Below are 16,859 nucleotides of genomic sequence, written 5' to 3'. Positions count from 1 at the left end.
ATCAAAAGAGCTCAGCGGCGGCTCCACCCTCTCCAGAGACTAAGAAAAGCAGGTCTCCCTACTGTTCATCTAAGGACCTTCTACAGGGGCACCATCGAGAATATATTGACCAACGGCATCACTTCCTGGTTTGGGAGCTGCAAGGCTTATGAGCAAAACCAACTTAACAGGATAGTGAAGACAGCCAGTAGAATCATTGGTGCCCCACTCCCTTTCCTGTTGGAGATCTATCAGAAGCGGAGCATTCGCAGAGCCATCTCCATTATTAAGGACCCCTATCATCCATCACACCACATCTTCTCCATTCTGCCATCTGGGAAGAGGTACAGGAGCATCAGCTGCAAAAACCAGCAGGATGCTACACAGCTTCTTTCCACAGGCAATAAGACTGGTTAAGGACTGTGTCCCCTCCCCATACATCATACACCAACACATCTAACCTCGCCCATACTTTGACAGCTAGGCACCTGTCAAAGCAAAGCCACTGTTCGGTCTGAAAGTCTGTTTTTATTTCAATTTTTAGGCCTGTTTTAGATATGGTAATTTTAATTTTTAAGCTATATGTATTTATTCTGTTTTTATTAACTGCACTGACGGGAACTGATTGAGAAACATTTTTTTTGTTTCATCTGTGTATGTACTGTAAGTAGAACATAGAAACATAGAAATTAGGTGCAGGAGTAGGCCATTCGGCCCTTCGAGCCTGCACCGCCATTCAATATGATCATGGCTGATCATCCAACTCAGTATCCCGTACCTGCCTTCTCTCCATACCCTCTGATCCCCTTAGCCACAAGGGCCACATCTAACTCCCTCTTAAATATAGCCAATGAACTGGCCTCGACTACCCTCTGTGGCAGGGAGTTCCAGAGATTCACCACTCTCTGTGTGAAAAAAGTTCTTCTCATCTCGGTTTTAAAGGATTTCCCCCTTATCCTTAAGCTGTGACCCCTTGTCCTGGACTTCCCCAACATCGGGAGCAATCTTCCTGCATCTAGCCTGTCCAACCCCTTAAGAATTTTGTAAGTTTCTATAAGATCCCCTCTCAATCTCCTAAATTCTAGAGAGTATAAACCAAGTCTATCCAGTCTTTCTTCATAAGACAGTCCTGACATCCCAGGAATCAGTCTGGTGAACCTTCTCTGCACTCCCTCTATGGCAATAATGTCCTTCCTCAGATTTGGAGACCAAAACTGTACGCAATACTCCAGGTGTGGTCTCACCAAGACCCTGTACAACTGCAGTAGAACCTCCCTGCTCCTATACTCAAATCCTTTTGCTATGAAAGCTAACATACCATTCGCTTTCTTCACTGCCTGCTGCACCTGCATGCCCACTTTCAATGACTGGTGTACCATGACACCCAGGTCTCGCTGCATCTCCCCTTTTCCTAGTCAGCCACCATTTAGATAATAGTCTGCTTTCCTGTTTTTGCCACCAAAATGAATAACCTCGCATTTATCCACATTATACTGCATCTGCCAAACATTTGCCCACTCACCCAGCCTATCCAAGTCACCTTGCAGTCTCCTAGCATCCTCCTCACAGCTAACACTGCCCCCCAGCTTAGTGTCATCCGCAAACTTGGAGATATTACCTTCAATTCCCTCATCCAGATCATTAATATATATTGTAAATAGCTGGGGTCCCAGCACTGAGCCTTGCGGTACCCCACTAGTCACTGCCTGCCATTGTGAAAAGGACCCGTTTACTCCTACTCTTTGCTTCCTGTTTGCCAGCCAGTTCTCTATCCACATCAATACTGAACCCCCAATGCCGTGTGCTTTAAGTTTGTAAACTAATCTCTTATGTGGGACCTTGTCGAAAGCCTTCTGGAAGTCCCGATACACCACATCCACTGGTTCTCCCCTATCCACGCTACTAGTTACATCCTCGAAAAATTCTATAAGATTCGTCAGACATGATTTACCTTTTGTAAATCCATGCTAACTTTGTCCAATGATTTCACCACTTTCCAAATGTGCTGCTATCCCATCTTTAATAACTGACTCTAGCAGTTTCCCCACTACCGATGTTAGACTAACTGGTCTGTAATTCCCCGTTTTCTCTCTCCCTCCCTTCTTAAAAAGTGGGGTTACGTTTGCTACCCGCCAATCCTCAGGAACTACTCCAGAATCTAAAGAGTTTTGAAAGATTATTACTAATGCATCCACTATTTCTGGAGCTACTTCCTTAAGTACTCTGGGATGCAGCCTATCTAGTACTCAGTTAAAGTACTCAGTTAAATGACATTAAAGTAAATACTGAATACCTACCAATTTATTTTTAAATGATAAAAGCGAACCTGCCTCCACCACTTCCACTGGAAGCTCATTCCACACAGCTACCACTCTCTGAGTAAAGAAGTTCCCCCTCATGTTACCCCTAAACCTTTGTCCCTTAATTCTCAAGTCATGTCCTCTTGGTTGAATCTTCCCTACTCTCAATGGGAAAAGCAATTCACCTCAACTCTGTCTATCCCTCTCATCATTTTAAAGACCTCTATCAAGTCCCCCCTTAACCTTCTGCACTCCAAAGAATAAACACCTAACTTGTTCAACCTTTCTCTGTAACTTAGTTGCTGAAACTCAGGCAACATTCTAGTAAATCTCCTCTGTACTCTCTCTATTTTGTTGACATCCTTCCTGTAATTAGGCGACCAAAATTGTACACCATACTCCAGAATTGGCCTCACCAATGCCTTGTACAATTTTAACATTATATCCCAACTTCTATACTCACTGCACTGATTTATAAAGGCCAGCACACCAAAAGCTTTCTTTACCACCCTATCTACACGATATTCCACCTTCAGCGAACTATGCACAGTCATTCCTAGATCCCTCTGTTCAACTGCATTCCTCAATTCACTACCATTTACCATGAACGTCCTATTTTGATTTGTCCTGCGAAGATGTAGCACCTCACACTTATCAGCATTAAGCTCTATCTGCCATCTTTCAGCCCACTCTTCCAAATGGCCTAAATATCTCCGTAGACTTTGAAAATCTACTTCATTATCCACAACACCACCTATCTTAGTATCATCTGCATACTTACTAATCCAATTTACCACACCATCATCCAGATCATTGATATATATGATAAACGACAGTGGACCCAACACAGATCCCGGAGGCACCCCACTAGTCACCGGCCTCCAAACTGACAAACAGTTATCCACCATTACTCTGGCATCTCCCATTCAGCCACAGTCCCAAAATACATCATCGAGTTTCCGAGAGCGGGGAGAGGCACGGAGGCACAGAGAGAGGCAGGGAGGCAAATAAAATAACGTGGAATAATAAAATAACGTGACTTTACCTGAGCCCGTGCTCACGGTCCAGTAGCCCTGACAGTGAGTTTAAGAAATTCTCCCTTGAATTTTATTCAAAGGAACGCAGTGTTAAAACACAATTACATTTACTGAGGAATGTGGATTGATGTATTGATGACACACTGTAGAACTACTGTTAACTACTGGCTGTTAACAAGTGCTAACAGTGGCAGTTAACTAATCATTTTCGTCTGAGTTGAACAAAGTGAGAAACGGCTCGAATCTTTCTGCAGTACTCATTAAACCCGAGCTGGAAATTGAAAACTAGGGGAATGCCGTACCCCTGTGTACCCCTGTGTGCCCCCCCACCCCTCCCCCCCTAATCTTTTGGATCAGCCTTTCATTGGGGTCTTTATAAGATGCCATACTCAGATCCATGTAGACAACATCCACCACACTTTCCTCAAAACACCAGATCAAGTGAGTGAGAGATGACCTGCTGCTTACAAAGCTATGCTGACTGTCCCTAATTAGCGCATTCCTTTCCAAATGGGAATAAACCCTATCCCAGAGAAGTCTTCTTTATTAGCTTTCTGACCACAAGCATGAGGCTCACTGCCTATAATTCCGTGGACTATATCAACATTCCATCATAAATAATGGAACAGAATCGGCCACTCTCCAGTCCTCTGGTACCACCAGTGGCTAGAGAAAACATAATGATCTTAATCAAGGTCCCTACAATCTCCTTTGTTGCCTCCCAATAACCAGGCACAAATCCCATCAGGCCCTGCGGAATTATCCACCTCAATTCACTTTGAGGGCCCCATTACAAAGATCTCCGTCTGGGGTTGTACTGGTGTTTAACCGTGGTGAACAGTGCTGGGTATGTATGGGTCTGTGTGCTCACTGCACAGTGCTGGGAGATTATAGGCCTGTGTCCTTCTGATGAAGTAATAGGAGTTGTAAAGTCCACTTTCCTTATACAGTGCAATTTGTGGTGTTCGGGGCTGTATGTTAACTTGCAGGGCTGTGGTTTGTACACTCTCTGTCCTTGCAGTATAGATCTGGATGTTGCATTGTTCTGTGTCCATCAGACTAATGTACAGGCTGGTGTACACTTGTATCTCGCCTTGTTGGGAGTTGTAAAAATCTCTGTCATCACAGTCAACACTCTCTTGTAAAGAGCTGTGTCTTCATAGTGCAACACCCTGTGTTGTAAAGGCCTGGGCCCCTCACACCACTGTTCTCAAGCTAGTTTTATTGACCACTTTAGTTTGGATCCTGTGGCTCTTACATTTTGGATCACCCCACCACGTGGCACCTTGTCAAGGCCTGTGTGAGTCACATCTACTACACTTAGTTACTTTTGCAATATCTATATCTATATTACTAAAACTCTTCTCTTGTTTGTGTGTATATCAGGGCCGGATTTACGTATAAACTTCACAAGCTTAAGCTTGGGGCCTCGAGATCTAGGGGGGCCTCTCAGAGCCGGATTTACCACTATGCTTCATAGGCTGAAGCCTAGGGTCTCGAAATCTAAGCAGCCTCCGGCCAAGCCAGGAAACCTGCCGTTCAACTCTGGGCGGGCCCCCCTCTCTCTCTCTGTCTACCAATCTCCGTCTCCGCCCGCCATCCGTATCCATGTCTGGGCCGCCAGGTCTCCACTCTCCCCTTGCTCCTCATCCACGATAGATTAGCAGTGGAATAAAATGGAAGATACTGCAATTAATGTTAGCTGCCTGAAAAAGGCCAGCTAACATCATCAGAGACCCACACTATCCTGGCCACACACTCATCTCACCACTGACATCGGAAAGAAGGTACAGGAGCCTGAGAACTAACGTCCAGGTTCAGGAAGATAGATAGATAAATACTTTATTAATCCCCTTATTCAGGGGAAATTCTGATGTCCATGCAGCACACTAATAAAAATACAACACAGTATTCATAAAGAAATTCAACACCAAAACATCCCCCCACAGTGATTCCCACTGTGGGGGAAGGCACAAAGTCCAGTCCCCATCCTCTTGTCCACCCATAGTTGGGCCTATTGAGGCCTCCACAGTCGCCGACACGTCGCCCGATGTTCTCGCCGGGTGATGGTACTCCGGCGTCGGGAGAACCCCCAGCGGCTTGGGGTGCCAGGAACGGCCGCCTTCCCACCGGAGCCTGTGGCTTCCAAGCCAACAGACCACGCCAGACGGAGCTCCGCACACTGGTGATCTCGGCGAGATGTAAGTTCAACGTCGCAGCTGGCCGCTCTGCAGAACCGCGGCTCCACGATGTTTTCCTCGGCGGTACCAAGCATACTGGAGTCCCAGCGCGGTGACCCAGGAAAGGCATCGCCCGCTCCGCAATAGCGCTCCAGCGCTGCACTGCCGCCAAAGCCGATGTTCTGCGCCGCCGCCGCCAACGCTCTGCACCGCCACCAACGCCGATGTTCTGGCCAGGTCCCCTCAGGGAAACGTCGCTCCCGGACCCGCTGGTAGGCCGCAAGGACAGGTCGAAGACGCTGCTCGGAGGAAGGCAACCCCTCCGACCAGGTAGGGACTTAGAAAAGCAGTTTTCCCCTCCCCCCCCACCACCCCCCACACATAATAGACTTAGACCCCCTGACTGTACACTTAACGAACTAAAAATAATAAAAAAGAAGGGGAAAAAACGGACAGCTGCAGGACAGGCAGCCGTTCAGGACAGCGCCTCCTCCGGAACAGGAACAGCCTCTTCCCTATAACCATCAGGATATTAAACACTAAAACATCATTAGTTATGAACTACAATAGAATATTGTTCTTATTATTGCACTGTTATAGTTTGTTTTTTGGAGTTTTGTTATATTATTTTTATGATTACATATTCTGTTGTGCTGCAACAAGTAAAAATGTCATTGTTCTATCTACAATAAAACACTCTTGACTCTTAATTTTACTTCGGAGTCACGTGAGTGACTATGTGAAGAAGTAGGCCGTCCAGGCGCATGCGCGTCATCTCATCAGGCGCATTGCACTGCGACCGCGGTAGGAGGATGGACCTCCAAGCGATGAGTGAAAGAAAACCTGAATGTAAGTATTTTCTCCGGAGACTGCGTGCAGAGACACGGGCAAGTCTTATGTATGGAGAAAGGTGGGAGGAAGAATGGTAAGCGCACCGTAATAAGCACTCAATAAGACAAAGTGTCTGAGAGTAGCGGGCGCCCGACTAATTTATAAACTGGAATTCCTCATGGGTAAAACAAACTCCAGAAGGAGTATAAAAGACATGGGCTTAAAGAGCAACCACATGGAACACCCAGAGGAGGTTCTGGGAAACGTTGGTCCAGATTTAAGCCAGCGACAGAAATGCCTGATGATAAAGATGAATATATGGGCTGACCTGACAGGGAGGCAGCACCAGAAATGTCTGAAAGACAATACAGGCGTTGGTCAACAGGAGAGCCAGAATATGGAGCAGCACCCAAACGTGGGCTGCCAATATACAGCTCAATGCAAGAGCTTGATGTACCTCAAAGAGGAAAAAAGTGTTGACCTGACACGGAGGCAGCACCAGAAATGTCTGAAAGATACTACAGACGTTGGTCTACAGGAGACCCAGAATATGGTGCAGCACCCAAAAGTGGGCTGCCAATATACAGCTCAATGGAAGAGCTTGATGTACCCCAAAGAGGGACAAAAAAGCGTAGGCCTATCATAGAGCCATCGCATGTAATACCTGATATGGAAATCCATGTAAAACCCATTATGAGGAGGAATATCCAGAATACTCTGATAACGAATCAGTTGAGGACCAGAGCCAATGCAAAAAAGAAAAGTGCCGGGGCTGGCCCAAAAGTTCTCTAGTCCCAGAAACAAGGGACAACCTCTATCAGAGGAGATAGCAGAGAGTATAAATGACCTGCTTTCCCATCAGTTGGAAGACCAACGGTGGATGAAATTGTGAACAAATATAAAATCCCGCAGAACTGTGCTCGGTTAGGAGTTCCAGCTGTTAACAAAGAAGTGTGGAATTATATGGGCACTGCAGTAAGAGCTCAAGAAATGAGATTACAGCGGGTATTAAAATTAATGGGGTCAAGCGTTAAGGCATTTTCCAGAGATCTGGAAGAAGGAAATGTGACAACGTCACAACAGGATGTGATGGGAATGATGTATAATGCACATTTTGGAGTAAGTCTGTGATAAGACCTAACATACATCCTACGTTTGCAGGGCTTTGTAAACCATCTAATATATAATTGCCACACTTACTCTTTGGAGTGGTGATTGCCAAAAAACTGAAGGTTCTCAACGAAGAATCAATAACCATTGGGATGATGAAGCCACCGATGTTTGGCAGCACAGCTAGAAGGCAATATCCATACCGACGGGGAACTGAATACAACCCCAGGACGTGGAGGACATGGTATTCCCACAAGGGGCAAGGTACAAAAAGTGATATCGGTAAACCCTGAGGTAGGTGGTTCTGGTTCTGAAAGAAACATATCAGATGTGTCCTACTTACAAATTGGGGGTAGGTTACAATTCTTTTTAAAAGAATGGAAACTAATAACATCTGATGCATATATACTGTGCAGTATGATGAGGTTTAGAATTGAATTTTAACAGAATGAAAATCCCCTACTCAACATATTACAAAAAGTATTCAATTTTCTCTAAAGAAGAGATTAGAAAAATTCAAATAGAAATTGATATTTTGAGTAAAAAAGGGATAATAGAGAAACAACATAAAAAACCTCACATATCTCAAACCTTTTGTACAGTATAAACATTTCAAAATGGAGATTTTACTAATGCTTTGCAATTAATTTCAACAGAATGCTATATGGCAAGCATACATCTCCAAGATAAAGATCGTATATATTTCAAATTTGTCTGGATGACTCAATTGTGGCAATTCAAAGCATTGCCTAATGTTTTAAACTTCAGCTCCTAGATTGTTTACAGAGCTGCTGAAACCAATCTTAGCATTGTTAAGAGCTCAAGGCCATTTGATAATGGCTTATTTGGATGACATGTTATTGTGGGAGACACTGAAGACATGGCAACAAGCCTCAGTTTTAAAAGTTAAACTTACATTTCAATTACTGGGCTTTGTGATTCACCGAGAGAAATCCAGACTGACACACAACAAAATAATTGATTACTTGGGGTTCTTGGGGTTCACTTTGCTTCATTTCCAGCTGTTCAGTTTGGACCACTGCATTATCAGCAGTTGCAGTGAGCAAACATATCAGGATTGGGAAGACATGCTGGACATTTTGATAGGCCAATGCAACTAACTAACACAGCAATTGAGGATATAAAATGGTGGATTAAAAATGTGGATTACCCTTACAGGAAATTTCTTATTGAATCACCAGCTACCATTTTACAAACAGATGCAAGTGCACTGGGATGGGGAGCTGCGGATGTCATCTCAAGCTGTGGAGGTAGATGGAATGCAGAGGAAGAACCTTTGCTCGAGACACATGGCATTAATTAGCTTGAATTACTATGGCACATGTATGTGTATTGCATGGGTTGAAAGCCTTTTGCCGAAAGGTACAAAATTTGCATGTACAGGTTCAGATTGACAACACTACGGCAGTGGCACATGTCAATCACATGGATGGAATCAAGTCAGAAGCATGTGACAGATTGGCAAACATGATTTGGCACTGGTGCGTTGAGAAAGATATTTGGCTTTCTGCAATTTACCTACCAGGTAAATTCAACATAATTGCAGATACTAGGTCAAGAAATTTCAATGACAACACAGAATGGATGTTAAATCGTGACATTTTCCACAAAATTGTGAAAACATTTGGGAACACCAGGGGGTAGATGAGTTTACGTTAAATTGGGGTGGAATGTTTGTATGCATTTCCTCCCTTTTGTCTCATCAATAGGTGTCTACAGAAGATCACACAAGATTATGCTTCAGGATTGTTGGTGGTTCCAGATTGGCCCACACAAACATGGTATCCATTAGGGTTAAAAATGGTGACTGAACCCATTATGGATGTCTTTAGACAAGAAAACCTACTTGTGCGCCCTGTAACTGGTGAATTTCATCCTTTACATGATCATATTGATTTATTGATTTGAGATTCTAAAAAGTACCTAGAAGCACTACATTTCTTACATTAAGAAATGGGAACAGTTTCTTCAACACAAAATATTTCTTACCACACTGCAGACGCTTCAGATGTTGTAGAAATTTGTCAAAATTACATTTTGATGATAATTTAAGCTATAGTGTGATCAACACAGCAAGGAATGCTTTGTCGGCATACTTATCGAGACCATCGGAACATCAAGTTCTAGGATCACACCCTTTGACTTGTAGATACATGAAGGGCATCTTTAATGCTACTTAGGGATTGGGATCCCATCTCAAATTTGTCGTTCGACAAAATTATGATAAAAGTAGTCATGTTAAGGGCTTTAGTATCAGCTCAAAGAGTACAAACATTACACAAGTTAAGGCTAGACAGAATGGGAATGAAAACAGAGAAATTACATTCTATGTCTATGACCTGCTAAAACAGAGCAGACCAGGAATCTTGGGGTATAAATTGATTTTCAGCATATCCTGCAGATCAAAGACTTTGTGTAGTTACATATTTAAAATACTACATTGAGACTACCAAACATCTTAGAGGTGTAGAATCTGGATTATTCATCAGCCATAAAAGCCACACAAAAAAGTGACAACACAAACAATTTCAAGATGGCTGAAGAAGGTGCTATTGGATGCAGGAATTGATACTGACAAATTTAAACCTCATTCCACCAGGGCGGCGGAAACATCGGCGGCCAAGGATTTGGACGTTTCAATAGACCATATCCTTGCGGCTGCAGGTTGTGAAAATGAAAGGATGTTGCACCTGGTGTGTTTGGTGGTACTATTTTGAATTCAGTATTAAATGTCTCTAGAGATTTAAATGGGACACATAATGTTTTACCATAAACTAAACCATTAATTAATTAAACAAGTATGAAGGTTTGCATGTTATTGACTGTTTTGCACTCATAGAGTCAAGCAAAATGCAGTGATACGCCGGAATCCAATCTACGGCCTGAAATCACAGAAACTTTAAAAGCTTCACATAGTCACTCACGTGACTCCGAAGTAAAATAGTAAGATTAAACGAGAACTTACCAGTTTGAAGTTTGATCTTTATTTTATGAGGAGTTACGTCGAGGGACTACGTGCCCTCCGCTCCCACCCTAATAAGATCAAAGGTAAGTTAAGTTGTATCACGAAGCTTACTATTGTGCTTCGGGGTATATCATCTGTGATTTCACACCGCTGCTTTGAAGTTTGACGCGCATGCGCCTGGACGGCCTACTTCTTCAAGTAGTCCCTCGACGTAATTCCTCATAAAATAAAGATCAAACTTCAAACTAGTAAGTTCTCGTTTAATCTTACTATTCCACAGCATCTCTTATGGTGGAATTCATGCACACTGTGTGTTGTACGTGAGTTGAAATTGAATGAAATGGATTTTCTTTTGGCTTGTGTTTTTAAACATGTTTCTTTTTGGCGGACCTTTCAAATTTCAAGTCATTTTGGCGATTGTCGGTTATTTTCCGCGGTTGTCTTGTTGCCGTCTGATCATTGGAGAGTGAATCAACTTTCTAATTGGACTGTTACATATCACCAATGAGATACAGCGCTGCTTCACCAATCGTAAGCGCCCAACTGCAATCCCCCAGAAGCTATTTAAAGGGCGAGTGCGGTACGGTCTCGTCATTCGTGTAGAATAATTAGTCGGAATGTCTGGACGAGGGAAAACCGGTGGCAAAGCTCGGACCAAACCCAAATCTCGCTCGTCCCGGGCCGGACTGCAGTTCCCGGTGGGCCGTGTTCACAGGCTTCTGAGGAAAGGTAACTATGCTAAGCGGGTGGGTGCTGGAGCCCCGGTATACATGGCTGCTGTGCTCGAGTATCTGACGGCTGAAATCCTGGAGCTGGCCGGTAACGCGGCTCGGGACAACAAGAAGACCCGCATCACCCCCAGACACCTACAGCTGGCTGTCCGCAACGACGAGGAGCTCAACAAGCTGATGGGAAAGGTGACCATCGCTCAGGGCGGGGTGCTGCCCAATATCCAGGCCGTGTTGTTGCCCAAGAAAACCAGCGCGACCACCAAAACCAAGTAATTTGGCCAAATATTTACGTAACGATCCAAAGGCTCTTTTAAGAGCCACCCACAGTTTCTCTGGAAGAGCTCAGTACCAGTTCACTACAACCGTTCTTTGTTTATACTACAGACGAGTCTCCGTCTGGCTGCCGGTCTAAATCCCGCAGAGTAAAGACTGTCTAACTGTGCACCAAGAGCTGCGTCTCAAACCCGAACCCTTCCCAGTTACATTTTTCTTAGTCTTTTCTATTCAAACCGTTCTTAAATCCCAGAAATATGGACGACCCCCCGTACTTCCAGTATGAAGCACCTGCTCTCATTGGTACATGGACAATATTTACTTAACGATCCAAAGGCTCTTTTAAGAGCCACCCACAGTTTCTCTGGAAGAGCTCAGTAACGGTTCACTACAACCGTTCTGTGTTTATACCACAGCCGAGTCTCCATCTGGCTGTCCGTCTAAATCCCGCAGAGTAACGACTATCCATCCGCGTACGAAGAACTACGTCTCAAATCCGAACCCTTCCCAGTGCCATTTTTCCCCTTAAGAATTTTGTAAGTTTCTATAAGATCCACCCTCAATCTTCTAAATTCTAGCGAGTACAAGCCGAGTCTATCCAGTCTTTCTTCATATGAAAGTCCTGACATCCCAGGAATCAGTCTGGTGAACCTTCTCTGTACTCCCTCTATGGCAAGAATGTATTTCCTCAGATTAGGAGACCAAAACTGTACGCAATACTCCAGGTGTGGTCTCACCAAGATCCTGTACAACTGCAGTAGAACCTCCCTGCTGCTTTACTGAAATCCTTTTGCTATGAATGCTAACATGCCATTCGCTTTCTTCACTGCCTGCTGCACCTGCATGCCTACTTTCAATTACTGGTGTACCATGGCACTCGGGTCTCGTTGCATCTCCCCTTTTCCTAATCGGCCACCATTCAGATAATAGTTCGGATAACATCCACCAAACTATCCTCAAAACACCAGATCAAATGTGAGAGATGACCTGCTGCTTACAAAGCTATGCTGACTGTCCCTAATTAGCGCATTCCTTTCCAAAATGGGAATAAATCCTATCCCAGAGAAGTCTTTTTTATTAGCTTTCTGACCACAAGCGTGAGGCTCACTGCCTATAATTCCGTGGAATTATTCAACTTTCCCTCATAAACAATGGAACAGAATCGGCCACTCTCCAGTCCTCTGGTACCACCAGTGGATAGAGAAAATATAAAGATCTTAATCAAGGTTCCTACAATCTCCTTTGTTGCCTCCCAATAACCAGGCACAAATCACTTCAGGCCCTGCAGAATTATCCACCTCAATTCACTTTGAGGGCCCCATTACAAAGATCTCCGTCTGGGGTTGTACTGGTGTTTAACGGTGGTGAACAGTGCTGGGTATGTATGGGTCTGTGTGCTCACTGCACTGTGCTGAGAGATTATAGGCCTGTGTCCTTCTGATGAAGTAATAGGAGTTGTAAAGTCCACTTTCCTTATACAGTGCAATTTGTGGTGTTCGGGGCTGTATGTTAACTTGCAGGGCTGTGGTTTGTACACTTTCTGTCCGTGCAGTATAGATCTGGATGTTGCATTGTTCTGTGTCCATCAGACTAATGTACAGGCTGGTGATCGCTTGTATCTCGCCTTGTTGGGAGTTGTAAAAATCTCTGTCATCACAGTCAACACTCTCTTGTAAAGAGCTGTGGCTTCACAGTGCAACACCTTGTGTTGTAAAGGCCTGGGCCCTCACAGAACACTGTTCCCAAGCTAGTTTTGTTGACCACTTTAGTTTGGATCCTGTGCCTCTTACATTTTGGATCAGCCTTCCACATGGCACCTTGTCAAGGCCTCTGTGAATCACATCTACTACACTTAGTTACCTTTGCAATATCTATATCTATATTACTAAAACTCTACTCTTGTTTGTGTGTATGTCAGGGCCGGATTTACGTATAAGCTTGACAAGCTTAACCTGAGGGCCTCGAGATCTAGGGGGGCCTCGCAGAGCCGGATTTACCACTAGGCTTCATAGGCTGAAACCTAGGGCCTCGAAATCTAGGCGGCCACCGGTCAAGCCAGGACACCTGCCGTTCAACTCTGGGCGGGCCCCCCTCTCTATCTCTTTCTCTCTCTCTCTCTCTCTCTCTCTCTGTCTGTCAATCTCAGTCTCCGCCCGCCATCCGTATCCATGTCCGGGCCGCCAGGTCTCCACTCTCCCCTCGTTTCTCATCCGCGATAGATTAGCAGTGGGGAAAAAAATGGAAGATACTGTAATTAATGTTAGCTGGCTGAAAAAGGCAACTAACATCATCAGAGACCAACACCATCCTGGCCACACACACATCTCACCACTGCCATCGGGAAGAAGGTACAGGAGCCTGAGAACTAACGTCCAGGTACAGGAACAGCTGCTTCCCTACAACCATCAGGCTATTAAACACTAAAACATCATTAGTTATGAACTACAATAAAATATTATTATTATTATTGCACTGTTATAGTTAGTTTCTTGAGTTTTGTTATATTATTTATTATGATTACATATTGTGTTGTGCTGCAGCAAGTAAGAATTTCATTGGTCTATATAATCATATAACCATATAACAATTACATCACGGAAACAGGCCATCTCGGCCCTACAAGTCCGCGCCGAACAATTTTTTTCCCTTAGTCCCACCTGCCTGCACTCATACCTTAACCCTCCATTCCCTTCTCATCCATATGCCTATCCAATTTATTCTTAAATGATACCAACGCAACTTTCCAAACTATCTGGGACATATGACAATAAAACACTCTTGACTTAATTCCATAGCATCTCTTATGGTGGAATTCATGCACACAGTGTGTGTTGTATGTGTAGGTATGTTACAAAACTTACTTTCAGCGGCGCTGCAGTTGCGAAAATGTGATTATGTAAATATAGGAACCGGCAGTATTTTTCCTGCCGATATGGGGTTCAAATTCACTGCAAACGCAACTTTCCAAACGATCGCGTTCCACAAAATCCCACTCACAAGATGATTTAAATGGCCAATAACTTACGGGAATTAAACACTAAATTCCTTCCATTTGGCCTTTAAATTTATGACTATTAGTTAAAACAAATGTAGGTCCCTTGCAGTCAGAAACAGGTGAGTTGATCATGGGGAACAAGGATATGGCGGACCAATTGAATAACTACTTTGGTTCCGTCTTCACTAAGGAAGACATAAATAATCTGCCGGAAATAGCAGGGGACCGCGGGTCAAAGGAGTTGGAGGAATTGAGTGAAATCCAGGTTAGCCGGGAAGTGGTGTCCGGTAAATTAAATGGATTAAAGGCCGATAAATCCCCAGGGCCAGATAGGCTGCATCCCAGAGTACTTAAGGAAGTAGCTCCAGAAATAGTGGATGCATTAGTAATAATCTTTCAAAACACTTTAGATTCTGGAGTAGTTCCTGAGGATTGGCGGGTAGCAAACGTAACCCCACTTTTTAAGAAGGGAGGGAGAGAGAAAACGGGGATTTACAGTCCAGTTAGTCTAACATCGGTAGTGGGGAAACTGCTAGAGTCAGTTATTAAAGATGGGATAGCAGCACATTTGGAAAGTGGTGAAATCATTGGACAAAGTCAGCATGGATTTACAAAAGGTAAATCATGTCTGACGAATCTTATAGAATTTTTCGAGGATGTAACTAGTAGCGTGGATAGGGGAGAACCAGTGGATGTGGTGTATCTGGACTTCCAGAAGGCTTTCGACAAGGTCCCACATAAGAGATTAGTAAACAAACTTAAAGCACACGGCAATGGGGGTTCAGTATTGATGTGGATAGAGAACTGGCTGGCAAACAGGAAGCAAAGAGTGGGAGTAAACGGGTCCTTTTCACAATGGCAGGCAGTGACTAGTGGGGTACCGCAAGGCTCAGTGCTGGGACCCCAGCTATTTACAATATATATTAATGATCTGGATGAGGGAATTGAAGGCAATATCTCCAAGTTTGTGGATGACACTAAGCTGGGGGGCAGTGTTAGCTGTGAGGAGGATGCTAGGAGACTGCAAGGTGACTTGGATAGGCTGGGTGAGTGGGCAAATGTTTGGCAGATGCAGTATAATGTGGATAAATGTGAGGTTTTCCATTTTGGTGGCAAAAACAGGAAAGCAGACTATTATCTAAATGGTGGCCGACTAGGAAAAGGGGAGATGCAGTGAGACCTGGGTGTCATGGTACACCAGTCATTGAAAGTAGGCATGCAGGTGCAGCAGGCAGTGAAGAAAGCGAATGGTATGTTAGCTTTCATAGCAAAAGGATTTGAGTATAGGAGCAGGGAGGTTCTACTGCAGGTGTGAGACCACACCTGGAGTATTGCGTACAGTTTTGGTCTCCAAATCTGGGGAAGGACATTATTGCCCTAGAGGGAGTGCAGAGAAGGTTCACCAGAAGAAGAACTTTTTTCACACAGAGAGTGGTGAATCTCTGGAATTCTCTGCCACAGAGGGTAGTCGAGGCCAGTTCATTGGCTATATTTAAGAGGGAGTTAGATGTGGCCCTTGTGGCTAAGGGGATCAGAGGGTATGGAGAGAAGGCAGGTACGGGATACTGAGTTGGATGATCAGCCATGATCATATTGAATGGCGGTGCAGGCTCGAAGGGCCGAATGGCCTACTCCTGCACCTAATTTCTATGTTTCTATGTTTCTATGACTATGTGATTTAAAAATCATGTTACATTGTGGATTCTTGTGTGAATGTTATCTGGACACTTAGGCTATTTAAAAATGTTAACCTTTCCTTACGAAATGGATAGATGTTTAAATCTAGTAATTGAATTTTGTAATTAGTTACAATTAGGTATCTAACTAATTATATGCTTTAATTTCAGGTCATCCATGTAGGATTGTTTCATATTTGTTTCAGAATGCGTCAATCTATAATAGCTGAATACTTCTTTCAATTTTCTTAATTTTCAAGAAAAAAATGGGCTTTTTACTGTCCTTGATCACAGCTTTTGAATTAATGGAGAAGCAATAGGGAACAAGATGCTAATTTCCGAGTATGAAAATGGCCATAACTTTTTTAATACTGAAGATATGAAAGTGAATTAGGTTTATATGATGGGATAAATTGCAGACTTGATTTTTAAAATCTCAAAATTTTGTGACATTGCTAGTATGTGAGTTGAAATTGAAATTGAAATGGATTTTCTTTTGGCTTGTGTTTTTAAACATGTTTCTTTTTGGTGGACCTTTCAAATTTCAAGTCATTTTGGCGATTGTCGGTTATTTTCCGCGGTTGTCTTGTTGCCGTCTGATCATTGGAGAATGAATCAAATTTCTAATTGGACTGTTACATATCACCAATGAGATACAGCGCTGCTTCACCAATCGTAAGCGCCCAACTGCAATCCCCCAGAAGCTATTTAAAGGGCGAGTGCGGTACGGTCTCGTCATTCGTGTAGAATAATTAGTCCAA

General features: G+C 43.7%; 1 protein-coding gene across 1 annotated transcript; it reads left to right on the top strand.

The window, feature by feature from the left end:
• Positions 1 to 11,036: 11,036 nt before the first annotated feature.
• LOC116967974 (histone H2A-like) lies at positions 11,037 to 11,537 on the top strand. The gene has a single exon (XM_033014602.1). It carries the CDS (start codon positions 11,041 to 11,043, stop codon positions 11,425 to 11,427), a length of 387 nt encoding a protein of 128 aa, XP_032870493.1. The 5' UTR covers positions 11,037 to 11,040; the 3' UTR covers positions 11,428 to 11,537.
• Positions 11,538 to 16,859: the final 5,322 nt, after the last annotated feature.

This window comes from Amblyraja radiata, chromosome 43 (assembly GCF_010909765.2).
Source record: "Amblyraja radiata isolate CabotCenter1 chromosome 43, sAmbRad1.1.pri, whole genome shotgun sequence".
NCBI classification, from domain to species: domain Eukaryota; kingdom Metazoa; phylum Chordata; class Chondrichthyes; order Rajiformes; family Rajidae; genus Amblyraja; species Amblyraja radiata.
This window is presented reverse-complemented; position numbering and strand designations above follow the sequence as displayed.